General features: G+C 49.8%; 2 protein-coding genes across 4 annotated transcripts in view; both read right to left on the minus strand.

The window, feature by feature from the left end:
* The window catches only part of LOC102029710 (nuclear envelope pore membrane protein POM 121C), a 44,761-nt gene extending 41,522 nt beyond the window's left edge, over positions 1 to 3,239 (minus strand). Inside the window, exon 1 of the mRNA XM_005396788.2 lies at positions 3,057 to 3,239. The gene's annotated coding sequence lies outside the window, so the exon portion shown is untranslated. The remainder of the gene's footprint in view (positions 1 to 3,056) is intronic.
* An 8,399-nt stretch (positions 3,240 to 11,638) lies between these two features.
* Hip1 (huntingtin interacting protein 1) overlaps positions 11,639 to 20,683 on the minus strand; it is a 140,036-nt gene continuing 130,991 nt past the window's right edge. For all 3 annotated transcript variants that reach the window (XM_005396796.2, XM_005396798.2, XM_005396797.2), the window contains exons 26-32: positions 20,471 to 20,571; positions 20,096 to 20,201; positions 19,228 to 19,351; positions 18,745 to 18,806; positions 16,045 to 16,153; positions 15,251 to 15,330; positions 11,639 to 14,881 (exon numbers count right to left, since the gene is read on the minus strand). In XM_005396796.2, the coding sequence (XP_005396853.1) occupies positions 15,278 to 15,330; positions 16,045 to 16,153; positions 18,745 to 18,806; positions 19,228 to 19,351; positions 20,096 to 20,201; positions 20,471 to 20,571 (555 nt within the window). In that variant the 3' untranslated portion in view covers positions 11,639 to 14,881; positions 15,251 to 15,277. The remainder of the gene's footprint in view (positions 14,882 to 15,250; positions 15,331 to 16,044; positions 16,154 to 18,744; positions 18,807 to 19,227; positions 19,352 to 20,095; positions 20,202 to 20,470; positions 20,572 to 20,683) is intronic.

The following is a 20,683-nucleotide window of genomic DNA, read 5'->3' on the forward strand; positions in this document are numbered from 1 at the left end:
AGAAATCAGACATGAAACAAACAGAAATGTGCTGCGTGTTCCAAAGCAGAGGCCTGTGTCCGCTACCGATGGCACAAGAGACACTGCACCCAGACTCGAAGGTGGGGAGCGAGGGAGGGCAGGGGCTGGAATCGGTTCGAGGCCTCTTCATCCCCTACCTAGCAGCTGGGGCCGGCTGTCCGCAGGGACCTTAGCTGTGGGCTGGCACAGGCAGGCGTGGCCTCTCCGAGCGCTTTTTAGTGCTGGGAGCAAGCATCCTTTTCCAACAGGAAAGGATCTAGGCGCGTGGTGCTTTTACCTTCCGGCGGGGAATCCCACACATCGCTCTGTCTGACATTATTGGCCAAAGCATCAGGGCTCGCAGAGGTTCAAACGCGCGAGGCGAGGGTCCAGGTCACACTATACATTTTTCTTCTTTTTTTCTGGTACCGGGAATTGAACTCAGGACCTTGCGCTTGCCACGCAGGCACTTTGTGCCGCTGAGCTATATCCCCGGCCCCAGGTCACACTATAAAAGGAGCACCCGCGTGAAGCCTGCGGGGTCAGTCTGAAAAGGCTGCGCAGGGAGGAGGTGGACTCTTCCGCTCAGGGGTGAGGGGCACAGGGAGGCTGGGGAAGAGCTGCAGGTGGAGGAATCAGCAGGTGTGGAGGCTGGAGCCCCAAGAGAGGCCGCTGTGCTTGTACTGCATGTTTGAGAGACCAGACACAGCAGAGGGGACAGCTTGGGAGGAGGAGAGAGAGAAGACAGCACCCCAACCCCTGCCACGCCCTCTCCTGCTGCCTGCTTTCACCGGTGTCTGAGGAGCAGGAAAGTGGAGGAGACAGCTGTGGCCAAGCTGGCGAAAATGGAAAAAGCTGTAGGGCTTATTGGCTGCCCAGTCATATCCAGACCCAGCGAGGGAAGCCTGGAGAGAATGCTGTGTCCTGGCTCCTCCTGCTTCTGCCTACAGGTGCTTCCGGCAGCTCCTGGAACGGAGACTGCACAAAGCCCAGTGACAACACCAGGCAGCCGGGCTGCCAGCTCTAAGACCCCGAAGCTGCTTTCTCCTGCTATCCCCTACCACCCTGCCCTCATCCTTGATTCAGATCAGTGACTGAATGGGCTTCCTTTTAAATTCCTTGGAATGCACATATCTCCAGGGATTGGTCCTTTCTTAAAAGTCAGACCCAAGAGGTTTGTCTTGAAACTCAATACTGAAAGCTGGGTGTGGTGTCCTACGTCTGTCATCCCAACACTCTAGGAGGCTGAGGCAGGAGGATCTTAAGTTTGAGCCCAGTCCAGCAACTTAGAAATTCAGCAAGACCCTGTCTCAAAGTAAAAATGAAAAAGGGTTGGCGATATAGCTTAGTGTAAAGAAAAAAGTTACTGAGCGTCAGACAAAATTATAAAAGTGATGAGAAAGTCATGAAGGACCTTGCAAACTAGGTCTGAATTGTTTCTCTAGACACATCTGTAATCCACCCACAGACCGTGACACCGACAGGGACGCTGCACTACCTGCCCGCTGATGCACGCTTCAGAGCTGGCTTGTCCTGCTTCTCCATGGAACATCTTACCCACCTCAGGAAACCGACTTCTCTCTTAAGACCCTGCCTAAGTACCACCACCTCTGTGAAGCAGCCCTCAGCCTCAACACTGACCTGATACCTTGGTGTCCCCACTCTACCTCGTACAGACTTTTTGCACTACATTCAGTGAGTCTGTTGCACTTACTCAAATACAGACCAATCCCCCCTCAGCCCTTGACACAGAGCGAGGTTCCTGGTGAACACCCAGTGAATGTCTTCAGGCTCCTGCAGGAGTGGAGATTTTATCCTCACTCAGAAGCTAGCAGCCGTCTGACTCCCCTACTGTGGTGACGGTCACAGACAGCTTGAGTTGTCTTTTACCAAGGCAGCAGCGACGGCAAAGTGGGGGCCATCACAACCACCACCACGTACACTCTGTACCACATGCTCTCCCACATTCGTGACATGTAGCAGCCATTTAATCTGGCTGCTGGGCTTGTGACCACAGCACCTCTGAGGCTGAGGCAGGAGGACTTCTGTAAACTCAAAGCCAGCCTCAGCTACCCAGTGAGTTCATGGCCAGCCTGAGCTACATAACAGTGAGACCCTGTCTCAAAAAAAAGAAAAAATCTAATCATGCTCCAAGCGCAGCAGGAAGTGGAAAGGCTAAGGCCATCTAAATAACCTGTGTAACTGAGGAGATGATGAACACCATCCAAAGTGTGCCAGGGACAGAAGGAACCTTGGAGAACCAAGCCACGGTGGTGAGTGGTGGAGCAGAAACCAGGGAGAAGACAAACCAGGCAGAGACAGAAGAAATTATCAAAGAAGTGGCACCCTTGGGCCCCAGGAAGCCAGACACCGGAACCGGGGACAGCAGAGGCCAAGAACGGACCGGAAGCCGGGTATGGCCGTGTACGCCTATCATCAGCACCGGGAGGCTGAGGCAGCTGGAGCCCAGCCTGGGCAAATTAGTGACTAAAGGAGATGCTTAAAATAAAAAAATAAAAGTAAAGGGTGGGGATGTAGCTCAGCGCAAATGCCTTGGGCTCAGCCCCCAGTGCCACGGTGGTGGTGTGGTGGGGGATGGGGCAGGAACTGGCACAGGAGCATTTGCTAGGAAGCACGTATGTCACACCTCCAAGTGCACATGTCTCGAGGGACTGGTCCTCACCTTTTGGCTGGTAGTGCCCAGACCACTTTTTTTTTATTTTTAAATATTTCTCTTCTTTTGTTCGTTCGTTCGTTTGTTTTTTGAGACAGGGTCTTGCTATGCAGTTCAGGCTGGCTTTGAATTCACTATGTAGCCCAGGCTGGCCTCGAATTCGTGGCCATCCCCCTGCCTCAGCCTCCTGAGTGCTGAGATTACAGGCGTGCGCCGCCACACCTAGCTTGGGATCACCTTTTCATCGTGACATGCTTCTTAGAACACACAACTCATAACACTCGGCATTCACCAAGGCATCTACGTCAGTCCTGGTGGTCTGGCAGAGCTGAGCCGTGGGACAGAGAGGCCTAGGCTGCGCGTGGGCGCGGGAAGGACTTACCCCACCCCGCCATGTTCATGCGGCCCCCCACGGCTGCAACAACCACCAGGTCCTGGAAGCTGCGACCAGTAAGGCCCCAGAGTAGAAGCCTCCGAGCCTTGGAGCTTGGAGGAGTCGGATCCTCGAGGATCAGTCCCCAGCCCCGCTGGCCAGCTTAGCGCACTGCTCGTGATCCCGACATGCATCGCGCGTCCATCCTACGTCACTGCGGGGCCTCTCACGTGAGAGCAGCCAGAGAGGCAGGTTGCCAGGCAACGAGGCTGGACAGGTCGGCAGCTCCCTAAGTGCTCTCAGAGTCCTCCACTGGGGCGGGAAGAGCAGCTCCTAGTTTGGGTTCCACTCTCTTCCTTCACCTTAGACTGAGGGATCTCAGTCTGATTACCCTTTTCTCCAGGATGGTGGTATTAATTCTGTTTCAAGTACTCAGGGCCTCTTAGTATAGTGACTTCCTCCAAGGGTTTGGCTCTTTTTTTTTTTCTTTCTTCTTTCTTTTTTGGTACTGGGGATGGAAACCTAGGGCCTTCACACTGAGCTACATCCTCAGTCCTTTTTTAATTTTGAGACAGGGTCTCACTAATTTGCTAAATTGCCAAGGCTGGATTTGAACTTGGAGTTCTAAATAATCTGTGTACTTGAACTCCTCCTGCTTTAGCCTCCCAGAGTGCTGGGATTACAGGTTTGTCCCTCCATGCCCAGAGGCTTTGGCTCATTGGGCACCCAGTACCTCTCAGATCAGGCCCCGGCAGTTGCCAAGTTTTGCTGGAACTTCTAGGATCAAAGCACATACATACATTTGGAGATTACCCATGGTTCCTTTGGTTTTTGCTTTGTTCTTAGCTTGTTATAAAGATTGCCTGGAAAACTGCACATTTGAGCTGAAGCCACACCTTGTGGGCGTTTTAATCTTATTGTAAAATTGTCTTTATGATGTGCATGCGTTTGTCAAGGCGAGCACGGTTCGTTGCTATTCTCTAGCCCTGTTTAGATTCTGCAGTGTGGGTAAGAGAAATCACATGGCCTGGCTTGGGGAGGCAGTTCCACCCTTCACAGTCAGTCTCTCACAGGGCTCACCAAAAGTGAACAGCTGAAACCCATTCTGCTTTCACCCGTTGAAATTCCTTCATGTCTTCACTCGCCTGTGATATATTTGGAGCGGAGCCCACTCTCTGTTCCCCACTGCAAGGTCTCTGTCTTAGTTACTTTTTGGTTGCTGGGACAAAATATGGGACACTCACAAATTAAAGGAGGAAAGGATCTTTTTACCTCAGTTTGTAGAGGTTTTAGCTGGTTGGTGAATCGGCTGGCTCCGAGGCAGGGCTGCATGGCAGAAGGGTATCACAGAGAAGAAACTGTTCCTGGCATGGCAGGGAGGAAACAGCAAATCTTCCCTCTTTCCCTTTTTATTCCATCCAGGCTGCAAACCTATTGGTTGGTGCCACCCACACCCAGGGTGAGTCTTTCCTCTTTAGAAAACTCATCACCCAAACCCAGAACTATGCTAAACCACAGGTCTGATCCAGCATCACACACCAACGATCCAGTCACCTCCCAAAAGCTCCACCTCTGAGCACATGAGGCTTTGGGGGACATCAGATATAAGGCGGAACAGCCCCATTGCAGTGCTCCCCATATGCGTGATGAATAAACTCTTCCTTGGATAAAGTTGTCCTACTGTCTTTAACAACTGTCTTGGAGTAACTTTTTTTTTTTTTTTTTTTTTTTTAAATTTAACACTGTATACCAGGCATAGTGGTGCCTGTGTGTAATCCCAGCCACTTGGCTGAGGCAAGAGGATCACAATGTCAAGGCAATTTTGGGAAACCTAGTGAGACTGTGCTTCAAAATCTTAAAAAAAAAAAAAAAAGAAAAAAAAATGGATGGCGATGTAGCTCCGTGATAAAGCACACAGGCAGAGTACCCAAGCCCTGAACTCAGCCCCTAGTGCCCACAAAACCAAAAAACACTAAGTGCATTTTTCATCTTCACTCCGCAGCAGCTCTTTGGGCTTCGGTTCCCAAACACCCGGATGCTATGAGTGATCATTTCATTGCTCACCCTAGTGACTTTTCTCTCTGCCCTTTTTGCTGGTCTCTAGCCTTTGCTAAACCAGGCCCTGTGTTTTCTCCAGCTGCAGAGATTCCAAATGTGGCTGGTGAGAAGCAAAGAACGGTGCTACCTACCTCTTCCTGCCAAATGCGTGCTTCCTAATGCACCTGTGCTCCTGCAGTGGTGGGTGGTGGAATTCTTCGGTTCATCCTTGTGGACTTGCTGTCATATTGCGTGTGAACTTTCCTCACACTTCCTATGCATTGTGCTAGAGTTCGGATTCGCTCTGTCCCTAACAAAACTCATGTTGAAATGTGCTGCCGACGTAGCAGTGTTGGGAAGTGGGTGTTTAAAGAAGGATTAGTGTCTTTATTGAGAGACTAGATAAGTTCTCTCAGGAATGGATTAGTCCATGACAGCGTTTATTAAAAAGTTAGTTATTCCTGTTATCCTCTTTTCCCTCTTTTTTTTTTTTTTTTTTGGTCTTTTTTCGAGACAGGGTCTCGCTCTGCAGTTCAGGCTGGCCTTGAGCTTACTTTGTAGCCCAAGCTGGCCTTGAACTCGCAATGTTCCTCCCAAGTGCTGGGATTACAGGAGTGCACCACCACACCCAGCTCCTCCTTTCACTTCTGCATGCTCTACTCTTCTCTTTTCCACCATACATGGATCAGCACAAAGCCCTCGCCAGAAGCTGCTTGTATCACAGACAACTGAGTTAGATAGAAATTAATACGCAGTCAGAGAGGAGTTTGGCCCTCAAAGGTGTTAGCACAGAAAGTGAAACACACAAAGACTGTGGCTGGAGATGAACTGGAAGAGAGTCTGGCCTTAAGATGCAATAGTCAGAGCTGCAAGCCTCCCTACAGATAAACAGCATCTTGCGACGGCACTGCGGTTAGTGCCACCTGATCCAGTGGGCCCAGATAGGCTTCAGATGCATAGGTGGGTGACCAGAACATTCGGGTCATCTCTTTCCAAGAATGTCTTTGTTCTTTCCATATACCCTTGCTGTATGACTCATTTCCAATTTTAGCTAAGCGACTATGCTTGTTGAATAGGTTGACTAATTTGACCCACGTTGCACCCACGCTGTGATTTTGCTGTATAAATTTCTCCTGACAGCCTTGGGGGCCACCCACTCGGGACCTCCCAGGGGCTGTTCTAATTTCGAATAACACTCTCTTAGCTTCCCTCTTGGGTTCTCAGCTTTATCCCTCAATGTTGTGAGACCACGAACTCAGCACATCTGACATCTGACAGGTTGGGAATTATTTTTCCTACAATACTTGGACTTCTAGCACCAAAACTGTGAGTTTGATAAACTTTTTTTTTTTTTTTTTTTGTGATGGTCCTGAACCCAGGACCTTCACATTGAGCTACATCCCTAGCCCTTTTAATTTTTTTTTTTTTTTTACTTTGAGACAGGATCTCATTAAGTTGCTAAGTTGTCCAGGGTAGGCTCAAACTTGCAGTCTTCCTGTGTCAGTCTCCCAGAATGCTGGAAGGTCACAGATTACAGCTGTGTGCCACCACATGCGGCTAACCCTTGTCTTTATAAATTACTGTATAGCCATAAGTTACTTTATAGGTGCAGGTACAGTAATTCTATTATACCAACAGAAAATAGACTAAGGCTACCGCAGACTTTCAACTCCACTCTACTTTTAGTAAATAATCTCACCTACGTCTATTTTGCAACTGTGTATTTTTATATACATCTTTTAAAGCAAAATGTGAAATACAGAAAAGTCTGAAAATAATAAACATAAAATAGTTCACCTGCTAGAATAAACAAACACTAAATTTTGTCATGTCTGTCAAGCTTTTATTTATTTATTTATTTATTTATTCTGCCTCCCCTCCCTTTCACTCCTCCTTCTCTTCCTCAACTCCCTCTTTTAATTATAATTTTTTTGGTTTGTTTTTTTCCGGTACCAGGAATCGAACTCACAACCTTGCACTTGCCAGGCAGGCGCTGTGCCGCTGAGCTAAATCCCCAGCCCCTTCAACTCCCTCTTTTGTTGAGCTTTTTTTTTTTTTGAAAGCCAAAATCTTTTCAAATGAAAAAACTGTTTGGGTAAAGATGAATTTTTCTTTGGCATATATATGCCTCTATTAACCCTCTCCCATTTTCCCTAGAAGCAATTACTATAATAAATTTAATACATTTTCTGATTTTTTTTTTTTTTTTTTGAGACATTGTCTCATTCTATAGCTCAGTCTGGCCTTGAACTCGCTATGTAGCCCAGGCTGGCCTTGAACTTGCAGCGATCCTCCTGCCTCAGCCTCTAGTGTTGTGCTGGTATTACAGGTGTGTGCTGTAAAGGCCTCACAAGGAACATGCATAGCCTCACAAAGAACATAAAAGAAAAAAAATTATTGATTACTCTTTTCCTTTCCACCTGCTTCGTTCTGCATTCTAGTCACTCCTCGAAACTCCCTGAAACATTGTTCCTTTCTTGTAAGTTTCCTATAGTTTCTATAGTTTTTCGGAAGACTGCTTCATAAAGACCTCACTTGCCAAGCAGGATGTGGTTTATGTGTTTTTTTGGCTTAAAAGCTGCTCTCTCCCCTGGTTTAGGGCTGACCGGATCCCACCCTGCGTGGAGGCTCTCGGTCAGTCGCTGGGCAGCTAATAAAGGCTCATTCTTAAATCCCAATTGGTGATCCGTGCGTTTTGGTGTTTGCTGGTTGGTACCTTGGTTCGGTTCTGAGTCCAGAACATGTGCCGCCATGGCTGGCTCAAGTTTTCCGATTTTGTATTTCTACATAAGGCATACATGCAAGTTTCATGTTTTGCAGTGTCAGCTATAATCTCCTCACTGGTCATAATGCCGTCTCTCACACACTGTTCCTCGGGGACAGCAAAGACACTGGTGGCTGCGGGGAGATGAGGGTAGGGGCTGCATGAGAAGAGACTGCTAAATGCTTTGTAACTAGATAGCGGTTGTGGTGTGCGGCAACATGAATGTGCTGTCACTGGATCCTACGATTTAAAAAGGAATAATTTAGCCAGGCAGGGTGGCACATGCCCATAATCCCAGCACTCGGGGGTGCGGTGGGGGGAGCTGAGGTAGGGGTTGCAACTTTAAGCACATCCTGGGCAATTTACCGAGACAGTATCTCAAAAATAATTTTTATTTACTTATTTATTTTAAACGGCTGGGGCTGTCGTTCAGTGTGAAAGGCCCTGGGTTCAATCTCCAGTACCACAAAAATCATCGATCACTTAACTGGTTAATTCATGTCATATGAATTTCACCTCAGTTTTAAGAAAGCACTGGGGACCTACTGAACGTCATGAAGGGAGGGAGATGAGTGAGAAGATTAGACAACTTGGGAAAGGATGATCCCTCCCCAGGCTACTTTGCACTCCAGAACGGCTCGGCAGGGGCAGCTCCCAGGTGGCAGAAGATTTAAAGGCTATTCCGGTAAGAGGTGATGGTTGGTGTAGCATCGCACCTTTGCTTCCAATCCAGGGAACAAAGCCACCTCCTTCAAACAGCCTGCGAAGCCTTCTACAACCTGGTCCTGAACTCAGCCTCTCCCAGCCGGCAGGGGCTCCCCTCACCAGGGGCCAGCCCTCGCCCACTGCAGTTCGCCTCCGTTCTCCTTGCTGCAGCCCCCTTCCTTCGCCCGTCTCCCCGCCAACATCTACTCCTCAAGGTCTGGCTTCAGTGCCATCCCCACCTGGAGGGCTCCCCCGGCCTCCTGGAATGACTAGTTCTCATCATCACGCCCTGCTTTTCTGGCATCCACCAGACCACAAACTCCGGGAGGGAGGGCTGTGCCAAACACTGCGTCTTTCTTTGCCTCAAACATGGTAGGCACTGAGTCAGAATTGTGAATAGAGGGGAGAAATCTACATCTCCAGGATTCAGGATTCTTCTTCCTGTCCTCCTTCCAACACCACCTCCTTTGTTTTAGCCTTTAAACATGCTTAATTCTTCTTTTTCCTTAAAACCTTTCTCTTGATGTCTTCCATTACTTTTTCTTTTTTTCTTTTTATTTGAGACAGGGTCTTGCTCTACAGTTCAGGCTGGCTTTGAGCTCACTTTAGCCCAGGCTAATCTTGAACTCACAATGATCCTCCTGCCTCAGCCTCCTGAGTGCTGGATTACAGGTGTGTGCCATCATGTCTGGCTTTTTTTTTTTTTTTGAGACAGGGTCTAGCTATATACTTCAGACTGGTCTTGAACTCAATATGTAGCCCAGGATGGCCTTGAACTTGTAGCAATCCTCCTGCCTCAGCCTTCTGAGTGCTAGGATTACAGGTATGTACTACCATACCTGGTTCTTTACCTCTGAAAATTATTGCTGTATTCTTCCCTTTGAATACTTTCAAAATGCAAGTCTTGTCCTGCTTGTTTTTGAATCATTTTGTCTCACCACAGGGCATTTGCACATGCAGCTCCTACTGAGAATGAACTTTCTTACTACTTTATCTACCTAGTATCTCCTCACCCACTGGATCTTAGCTGATTGTGTCAACTTGAGTGAGAAATGCCCAACTCAATTGGATCAGCATAGCTCTGGGTGTGGCTGAAGGGATTTACTGAAGATTGGGTGTGGGCGACGGCAACCAATAGGCTTGCCGCCTGCACGGAATAAAAGGGAAACAAAGAAGGCAGGTTTGCTTCTGTTCTTCAGAGGAGCTGTCTTTACTTTCACCTCAGACGACATCTCCCTGCTTCCAGCATGGACTCTTCAGCCTCTAGCAGACCCTTCAGCCTATTGATACAGACTCACACGGGACACTACACGGAGCTCCAGGGCATTGAATGGATCCTTTGTGTCTCCAGCACGCAGACAGCCCTTTTGCACTCTTCCACACCTGACTCTGGGCGGCCGTTGTAAGCCAAGCTTGTAAATTCTTACGTATTTGTAGATCTTGCATTAAATGTGTTTCTCCAGTAAGCACCGACCGATACCCTCAGCCACCCCATGTAGGACGCTTTCCGACTCCTTCCAGGCCAGCATGCTACCTCAACCCTTCGTGCTTCCTGCTGTGATCCCTGATCATGCTACTGTGTCTCTCAATAGCCTGTGAGCTTCAAGCAGGTAGAACTACGTCCTTTGCTCTCGCCGTGCTCCCGGCGCCCGGTACAGCAGACAACTGACAACATGTGGATGCAGTGTTTGAGGACAGGGAACACAAGGGCTTTATTTTTGCAAGTCCAGTGCCTGCACCATGACTGAATGCATGTGTATAATGCATCTGCGAATGTACTGTAATAGAGGCGGCATCTATGCACCCCAAAGTAACGCTTAGAGGTTTGCCACACATCAGTTACACGATAGAGACTGAGGGTGGACAGGTGGGGTTCAAGCCCGGTGGCTTTAACTCACAGCTGGACCCAGTGTGCTTTCACTGTGTGCCTTCCTGTCACCGGCCCATCTCCACTTTTTTCCTTTCCACCTTAGCAGCCCTGCCCCCAGGTCCCAGGCAGCTTCTGACCCCTGCCTGTATAGACCCTAACTCTCCAAGCCTTTTGAAGGGGCCATTAGCATTGTTCTGGTGGCTGATCAGAACACTGCCGGCCCGAATGACCAGCTAGCCAGGCTGCCCTCCTGGAACTGGGGCCTACTCACAGGACTCCAGAAGGTCTCCCGGGATATACCAGGCCCTGGGGCACCTGATCAAGGTGAAGTGATGCTGGGGGGAGTGGTCAGGCCTGCAGCACACCTGCAAGGGCAGAAAGGCTCTGCCTGGTAGCTCTGTGGAACCAGGGCAGGTGCAGACCTAGGAGGGGACTTGGCCAATTTCAGTGGAATCTCATCGAAGCACGAGGCCCAGGACAGTCCTGCTGCCTGGCTTTCTGGGCTCCTTAGCTTCACAGTGGAGCTCTAGGAATAACTTGCAGGGCCGCTGTGACCAGAACCATCCATTCTATCAGAAGCGCTTCAGAGCAGGCAGGATCACTGTAGCACTGTTACTGGACGTGGGGAAGCCGTAGGCCAGGCTCTGCTCTGTTGCCCTCCTCTGGTTCTGACTTCCTCATAGGCTCTAGCTTCTGGCTACTCATCTCAGTGTCCCCTTTCTTGAAAAGCCACCTGGGCCAAGCAGGGACTCCCGCATACCAACTCCAGCCCTTACCCATCTGCGTGTCCCCAGCGGGTCCCCTTTAGGTAAGGGGCCCACCCTGCCGTGCAAAGGTCGCTCTGCAACCCAGCTCCATTCTGTTAGTGCCTCTGCAAATCCCATGGTGGCCGTGACTACCTCACTTTGAATCCCTTCACGGTAGCAGCTTTTGTTCCCGAGTGGAATTAGTCACATCCGATTTTAAGGCAGCAGGTTATGTTTGTATCTTTAGGATAAGGAGGGAATAGCCACAGATTTTAGGCAGACTTGGCTTTCTGGATAGATCACAGTCGTGAGCACTTCGGCACCGTTTCAGCAGCCTCACAGGGCAGTGTTTATAAAGACGGAAGACAAGTAGGAAGTTCCAATAAATGTCCCCAAGGCACAGAGCTAAGTGGATTCCAGGAATCTTAGGATGAGCCCCGACCTCAGGGACACTGTGACCCATTACCGCTGTTGTCCCCCAGCGCCAGCCGGAAATATTTATTTGAAAAATTGAAAACACAGATGCAATGTATTATACAAAGAAAGGTCTTAATACCGTAATAAAAGTATTGTTGGAAGGAGACAAAAGCCAGTGGCTACCTGCCCTTGGGAAGGCAGGCACTCAGTGAGAAATGAGATTTATTTGGAGGGACTATTCTAATGGAGAATTGGGGGAAGAGGTTAAAAACAGAAAAACCAACCCGACCCTATCCCTGCAAACCTAAGTGTGAGTTTGTTATAGGTTTGAGACATTTGTGTTATCACCTAGATTTAACCAAACCCCCTCGGTTTGTCCCTGTGCGTGGTAATCAGCTTAATTTAGAGCCTTCAAACCTGAGGTAGTTGAGGGTCACCTGAAACACGTCTGGGAACACCTACTCCTGGAACTGGGTGCGCCAGCATCTAACCAGTTCTGTCTGGTTGCCCTGGTGCCTGGGCACGGCAGGCAGTGACACCACCGGGTGCTGCTGGTCCTGTATGTGGTCTGGACCTGGGAGACGAAGAACTGAGCACTCAACAGCTTTGCTGCGTTGCTGGCTGGCAGGCTCCACGGTGGTGGTTTCCTGCGCTACAGGCAGTGCGGTCGCTGGAGGACCCAAGATGGCAGAGAGAGGACAAAGCCGCTCTAGCCAGAAGGCCGATGTTGGGGCGCAAGGCTTTCCTTGGCAGGAAGGGTTTCTAGAGATTTGGAAAGGCATAGAAAGTAGCAAGACACTTGCCAGCTATTAAAGACCAGGGTGAAATGAAGCCAGGAGACCCCTCCAGACTACAGAGGTGACCAAGAAGTGAGTACTTCCCAGGTGCCAGCCAAAAACCCAGCTCTTCCTAAGAGGCAAGAGGCCGAAGCAAGCTACACTGACTGAAATGACAGGTCCTTGTGATTCCTGGCCTAAACCCTGGTGTCGGACTTGGTAGCTGAAAGAATTCCAAGACAGGACGCTCTGGACAGCGTGGTTCTTCCAGGCACTGGATTAAGGACTCAGAGTCATGCGGCATCCTGGGGACCCCACTGTGGGCAACAGAATCGGCAAGTAATGTAGATTAGAGTCTAAACCCTGTGCTTAGATACAAAATAATCCCACCAAGGGAAGTCTATTCCTCTATTTTTTCCTTATTATGTGCGCGTCCTTACTCCGCAGGCGTTAGAGCACTGTATCACCGAATACCAGACGCAGCGGGATTGGAACCTCTTCAGTCCTCAGCCAGGCTTTTGTTGCCATCTCGCCTTAGGCCTACGCCTAAGCCTAAGCTTAGGCTTTAGGCCCCATCTAAACCCACTCATGAGACCTCAGTCACTAAGGAGGCCCAGTGACTCACTTAAAAGCTTTAAGATGTGATTTCTATATTCATTTAAGACATTTCACCCTGACCCTAACACTCATTTCTAGATGAGCCAAGGTAGAATAATTGAGAGGAACAGTCTGCAATCTGAGCTACTGTAGAATAATTACACTACATCTGACAGTGACACTTGTGTGACACGGAGTTAGCCTGTGCTCTCTGCCTTTCCGACTGCTTTATTCCTCAAACTGAGCCCAAGAGAGTCTTAAAAATGACTGTGACTTCTCAGAGGGAGTGTTAAGAGAACCCTACCACGCTCCCGTATGCTCCTTTCCCACCACCATGAATCTGAGTGGTTTAGACTAGAAGTGAGGACTAGGTACCGCTTTTGGAAAAGGTGACCCACACTGACAATATACTCACTGGCTTAAGTGGCACAGATGGGCCAGGGATGCTACACACAGCTCCATCTAAACCTTGGAATGGAGAGATGCTGGGCACAGAGAGACAGGGCCAATTTCTACGGTGGACCCCTCCCGAGCCCAGCATGGAGGGCCCATGTCCAAAAATGGTAATCTGTTTCTGGGAGACAGTGTGTTAAGTGTCCCACTTACAACAGGCATGGACTGGGAGGGTGAGGAGGAAGTTGATTCACAGTGATTAAACAAGTCTCACAACCTGTCACGTAGCAAAACTCAGCCACACTGCGATGGGCCCAGGTCCAAGGAAGGGCTTCCCTGCCACCTGTGAGCTGCTACAGATAAAAGAAGGAAGACGCTGCTTTTCCAAGATCAGAAGGTCACTTGATGTTGGGGTCCACCTGGGAGTGGGAAAGTGCTGTTGGGCTCCCTGTCTCCAGGCAGCCGGGCTCTGTCTTTGTCCTGTCTGCAGGAGAGCAAGAGCCAAGCAAGCGTGGCTGGAACGAGTCAGAGCCAGAGGCTCCGCTTCTTGTTCACCTGCCCCGAATCCTCCGAGGAACCTGCAAGCCTGCAACTGCCCAGGGACAGCACCTTGGCCTTCTCTGGAATCCCTGACGACTGACACTGGAAGGCAGCAGTGCCAGGCTGGTCATAGTCACCTGCAGTCCTGATTGCTCCAAGCATCTGTGTCGCCGTTGCTGCTTAAGGGTTAGTAATAAATACGAAGGGGACACACCAAGCACAGGGCTCTTTCCTGACAGGAACATGAGGGCCTGCTCTGCCAGGTCTGTTAGTTAGGTAGCACATGGAACTATCTTCCTTGGGTTCCAGAGGATGCCAGGGCAGGTGCGGGGAGGAGCTGGAAGCCCCTCTTGTACGCTCCTAGGGCCTTGCCTGGGTTGAGGGAGGTGGCCATGTGATGTGGCAAGGGCGATTCACCCCAGGGAAGCAGTGCTGCTGCTCTTGCCAGCTCCGTTCACCCAAACTCTAAGGTGTGTGAACTCGGAGGAGAGCTGTCCCGGGAGTCCACGGGCTGTGCGCACCCTCTGACTCGGGGGCCCTGTGGCTTGGGACAGGCTGGACAGAGGTGTTCCGCTGGTGCCCAGCATGAGGAAGGAAAGGCACTCGCTCTGCTTCGGCCTTCTGAGGAGAGCTGTCGCCCGCCCCTGAGGAGCACTTGCTCAGCGGCGCACTCGGTGAGGAGGCTGAGCTGGAGCACCAGGCGAAGCCTGAGCAGTACCGTGGCCGTGCGGTGTGGGCCCTGGGGGCTCGGAGCGCCAGGAAGAGTTGGCTATGTGAGCGAAACTTCCAAAATCTAAAACCAAAAGACTCAAACGACCACCGTAAGAAGCAGTGAGAATCCATGGGACTGCCAAAAGAAGGGGAGAATTGCCTTGCTGTTCTCAGCCCGGATGCCCCTGCGGTCCTGGCTGCACTCTGGGAGCGTCCTGGCTTGGAGGCCGCCAGTCCTCGGTGCTCGAAAGTTTGTGCAAATGATGAAACGGAAAAGACTGCGGGAAAAGGAACAGAAAAAGCATAAGATGCTTTCTTTCCACGCTCTCAACAGCAATAGGACCAAGAAACCTCTCTAAAACAATGGGCAGACTGCCCGGTGTCCTCCCTGTTGAGTGGTCCTGTTCCTCTCCTCTTTGGATACAGGCTTACTCATGGGCACACGGGGCAGGATACATGGACACCAGGGAGGCAGGGAGAGAACCCCAATCACAGTTCAAACACAGGGGGTGTCACTGAGGAGGGAGTCTTTGCAGGTTGTGCAGTTCCTTTAGGCTAGTCAATGGCTGCCACTGGGACCCCAAGGATCTACACACACACACACACACACACACACACACACACACACACACAGAACGAGGACTTACATTGATGTGTGGCACGTTAGCTCTCCTCTATTCTTTTTCAGGTACTACTTCTTGCAGCATAGGTGGAGATGCTTCTGTTCCTAAAAGAAGATGATAATTTCTGTCACATGGCATTTCATGCATGCATTCCTTGAACCAACACACACTGCCACCACACCACATCAGGCTCTAACACATGTGACAGCCCTGACCATGGTATAACCATCTCCCTCCCAAGTTCAGTGTTTAGGAAATCATGACGACAGATCTGTGGTGGGTCAACTCCAACAAGAAGCTACACTCTTGGTTCTGACCCAGCTGGCCACCCTGGACAGGTGAGAAACGGCACACACAGACAGCGGGTGAGGGCGCTCATGGAGCTGGGGCTTCCGCTCATCCTCTGCTTCCTCCTGAGCCTTTACATTATGGCCCTCGTTGGCCCATCACTGGCTCTGGACAGAAACCTGTGTTTTGTTTGCCCTTGGCTGCCAGATCCCCACTGATCACTAATTCTGCACTGGCCAGTGACTAAATTTGTGGGGTGCCCCCCAGGATGGTAGCCTACAAGGACATAGCAGTGAGTGAGCGGAGTTCACCAGTCAGTGCTGAGGTTTTGAGGAATGACAGCAAAAGCTTCTACTTCACCATGGTTTGCCCAGGCTTTTGGCTTAAAGGTTATTTCTAAAGGGAAACAGGCTCTAAGAGAAGAGGAAGAAACGACTGCAGGTTTCTTCTCGTTCTGTCACATGAAAGTGGAGACTCCGGCCATGCAACTGCCCCCTTGCGGTGACACCGCCGGTCCGGAGGCAGCTCACCTTCTTCCCAGCCCTCGGCAACGCCTGCGAGCTCGTAGTGCTTTTTCCTCAGCTCTCCCAGCTTCTGACGTTCCTTCTGCAGCTCATTTTCCAGCTCCAGCACCCTAACCTGTTGGGAAAGGAAGCGGAGGTTTCCTTAGAGCGGCTCTCGGAGCGCTGTCGTACTTGGACATAACCCTGCTCCTCTGTTCTCATTTTCTTCTCCCGCCCTGTTTCCACAGCTCAGCCAGCCCTCAGCTTCTACTCCGCCCTGCTTCTCGCTCTCTCCCTCACCGTGCCCTCCAATGCTTTACGGATAACACCTCCAAGGAAGGCGGGCCATCTCCCAGTCCTCCGGCAGACACACATGGAACAGCTCCTGGTGTAGCCTACTGCATGTATGCCGGGCTCCAGCCTAGCTGGGACCCTTCTCCTTCAATCTCCCAGTCCCTGAAGTCCAGGGAGGAAGAACTATGATGCTTCTGGCATCTCTGACGTTACTGCTATAGGAAAGGGCGTGGACAATCTTACGAAAGGAAGCGGAGGTTCTTGCCTAGCCCTTCTTGCCATCAATTTTATTTATTTATTTATTTTTTTCTGGTACCGTGAATTGAACTCATGACCTCGCGCTTGCCAGACAGGCGCTATGCCGCTGAGCTAAATCTCCAGCGCCCCAATTTTATTTATTAATTCAAGAAATATTTGCTGAACGCCCGTCATGGACCTCAAGCTTTGCTGCAGGTGCTGGAGACACAGAGAAGGACACACAGATAAGGTCTGGATTTATGCGCAGAGAGGAAGAAACAAGTGACCAAGAGAATTTCAGACTAAAGAAAGTAACAGGACGATGTGATAAAGACTAAGGGTGGCCAGCCAGGGATGCTCTTGGGAAGTCACTTTCAAGCTGAAACCGATAGGACCAGAGGAGCACAGATGTGTAGAGAGCTGGGAAGGAATATTCCAGGCAGAAGGAAGAGCAAGAGCAAAGGTCCAGTGGCAGGAATGAGCCTGAGGTGCTGGAAGAATGAAGGCGCTCCAGGTGAGGCATGCTGTGAGATGGTGCTGAGAAATAGCCGGCATATGGCTGGCTGGAGTGTGTTATTGTAGTCAAGGGGAAGCCGCCGCAAGGACTGAAGCAGGGAGGTGGCATGACACACTTTATACTGTTAAAATATTACGTGGAGGAGAATGAATTGTAGCAGGTCAACAGTGCAAGTGAGCTAGAGATTCAGAGTTGACAGGACTTGCAGATGACCTGGATACAGAGGGTGAGGCAAGGAGAGGCCCCCAGGTGACTCCAGATGGGTGGCCGCAGGGCCACTGACAAGATGGAGAAGACGAGGCAGGGACGTGCTTCGGACACGCTCCACTTGAGCTACTCACTGGGCAGCAAATGGAGACAACAAACGGTTGGGTACGTAGGGAGCTCAAAGAGAAGATGTAGGCCAGGGGGAAGAACTGGGCATTTATCAGCACACAGATTGTGTTTACAGTCAAAGACTGGGCGAGACCACGAGGCAATAGTCCTGTTACGATTTATTAACTTCGTTGTTGTTGTACTGGGATCGAACCCAGGGTCCTCGTGTGTGCTGGGTAAGCTACATCTGAGCCCTTTCTTGAACTTTTATTTTGAGATGGGGTCTCACTAAGTTGCCCTGGCTGGCCTCAAACTTGCAGTCCTCCTGCCTGAGTAGCTGGATTAAAGGCATGACTATGGTCTTTCAGTATTTAGATGGAAATCCGGCCACATGACTTTCACAAGATGAACCACCTGTGAGGCTTTAACAACCCAACCTGGATTTTAACTTAAGACTGATGAAAAGATGGCAATTTTTTTTCAAGAATCCCACTGAATCCTGTGTTACATGGCACAGCTCTACTGAACCAGGGAGATAAATGGCACTGTCTTTGAATTACCATTGCGTTTTATCTTTATTTCTTTTTCTTTTTTTTTTTTTTGTTGACTTCTATTTTTTTTGACTATTTTTGTTGACTTTTTTGACTATTTTTGTTGACTTCCATTTTTCAACTAAAGGTCACACTCACTTTGCATCGGAAGTTTTTGAAAACATCATCTATAGGAATGAGGCAGGAAATTAGGGCATGGTGGATTGGCTGGGCAACTGGGCGTGACCTGTTAAGCACAGCCAGGACCCATGCAGAACAGTGGCAGGATGGCCTGGAGCTCAGCTCAGAAGTGGGGTGTAAAAGATGGCAGCCATTGGCCTCGTGGTCACTGTCTTTTCTCTTGCAGTGGCCTCTTTGTGTATTGGGTGTACTTTCTTTTCCCATACTTCTTTTTCTTTATACTTCTTTCTTACCTACTTTTAGCTTTAATAAATGTAAAATCTCAATGTTCTTCAGTTGTCTTTGAACAGGACAAGAGCCTGGAAGGGACCCCTGGGAACCCTGGCATTGAGTGACAGTAAGACTATTAAGTACCAGTATGTGGGCAGCCAGGCAATCCCTAAACATGTCAAGGGCAACCAATCCAATACCAGAGGGCAAGAGTTCAGATTCTGATCTTTGTTAATCAACTCTCCCATTTCCAATGAGTCTTCCAACATCATTAACATTCAGTCTTGGGCCAGCAGAAACATTTGTGTTCATCTCCCTCCAACTTTCTTTCTCTCTCCTGCTTCTCTCCCTGGGAACTACACTTGGGGCTGATGTCTATGCAATGCAGAGCTCTAGAATCAGAGATGGCGATGGGGCTCTCACCTGGGAGTCCATCTCTTGGCGTTTGATCTGGGTCAACGTCATGCTTGAGAAGTCCATATTGTCTGCAAGGAGGGAAGTAAGAAGTTCCTGTCAAGTAATGTCCCTGGCTGATCTTCCCCAGGCAACGCCAATGCTTTGCTGGAATGCTTGGCCTGCCGCATGACAACACATACATAGCAGAAACTGAGGGACGAAGAGGAAGGAAGGATGAAGGGGGTGACCAGTATTTGCCCTCTCCAAGGAGCAATCGGCCTTGTAGATTTTCCTTGTAGCTACTTCTTTGAAAATTTCCTTAAGGGCCTTCCATTGTAGCAATATAAGCAGCATGCTTGTATGGTATCCCACCTCAGAGAAAATAAGTATATATGCAGAAAGATGAAAACCAAGAATATTTAGCAATAGAACCATGGGAAACTGGGCTCATGGGGTAAAATAGAGCGGCTAAACAGGGTGGAGGAGAAAAGCATACTTCTAGAAGGCTACCTGTCTCCTCAATCTGTGATTTGCCAGAAATGGTTGAGGCTACCACCCCTGCTGTGGCCTGGTTCACTTCCCGAGAGGCCTGCTGCAGCCGGGCAAGGTTGGGGCTGTCCTTATCAGCTTTCACCTGCCAGGACAAAGCAGATTTAGTGGCACACACTCATAGCAGCAAGACTGCGTCGAACAGCTGGTCTAGTGGTTCTTGACAAATAAGTGAGACCCCTCTGTTGTTATCAATCAGTTTCTTAAAAATGGCTGCCCGTGGAGTCCTCTGCCAGCATGCCTGGAATCTAAACAGTCCTTCCCGGCTTGTGGGCTCGCTGGGCCCAAACTGTAGCTTTCTCACTTACTCCAATAAACTGTGAAGTTGTAAAAGATAATCTGAGGCAACAATAAAAAAATAGGAACAAATAAAGAACACTCACTGCATGAGGACTATGGAAGCTGTAACAAGACTTTGGTTACAAGCTCTGCATGGGATTGGCTGGGGCACTGGTTCAAGGTTGGAGACTAACAAGGAGGGGCAAATATGGGTTATGTGGACTCTCAGAGCCGTACCAGGTGGTCTCCCTTCCACGCCAACTGGAGCCTACCTGAGTGTTCCTTGATGCTGGGATTACTACTTAGAGACCCTACAAGGTTCCAACGGAAGTGAGGAGCCACACGCACATAGGCGGCAACCTGGGGGAGGGGTCCTTGGGAGCAGAGATTAGGTTGCTTGAAGAGGGTGACATGGGACCCTGAGTTACAGAATTTGGGCCCAACCTGCCCGAATCATGGATAAATCACCTGTCCGTGGGGTCAGCTCTATTCCAAGGACTCTGACTTTGCCAGGCTTTACAACATCCTGGGGAGTCCAGTACGGTCTTACCTTGGATGCAGCCACAAGCTGGGCTGTGCTAGCAGCGATTTCATGTGAACACACCAGCAGCTCCTCAAATTTCCCTCTGCCTTGGACCACTAGGTCAGCAGCATCCCTGACAGCCAGGAGAGGAGAGGACGGACAAGGTCATGGGCAGCTGGGGCCTGACTCCAGCCTACCCCATGGCACCAGCTGGACAGGGAGGACAGTCTGCCCACCCTGCCCCTGTGTCATTCTGTGCAAACCCGGGTCCCTCTTGAACTTTTAGTCCCACTGACTATCAGTGGTTCGTTTCTAGGGCATGTTTTTTTTTCTCCCTCAGCTATTCTCTGGGTGGATCAGGGGAATGGGGGTTGATAGGAAGTCTTGGACCTAGACACTTACACCATGATGGTGGCTCCCCAGCCCACAGCTTTGGAGGCTGAGATGAGTCCTTCTGTCCACCGAGAGTTCTTGGCATAAAATTCCTTAAGAGATGCAGTTCCCTATAGAAGTGAAAAATAGTAACAGCTGTTTTTACGGAGTGCCTATAACATGCCAGACGCTCGTACATATAATCCTATAGTTTTCACTGTCACTTTGAAAGAAAGCATCATT

Source organism: Chinchilla lanigera, unplaced genomic scaffold (assembly GCF_000276665.1).
Source record: "Chinchilla lanigera isolate Chin_1 unplaced genomic scaffold, ChiLan1.0 scaffold00055, whole genome shotgun sequence".
NCBI classification, from domain to species: domain Eukaryota; kingdom Metazoa; phylum Chordata; class Mammalia; order Rodentia; family Chinchillidae; genus Chinchilla; species Chinchilla lanigera.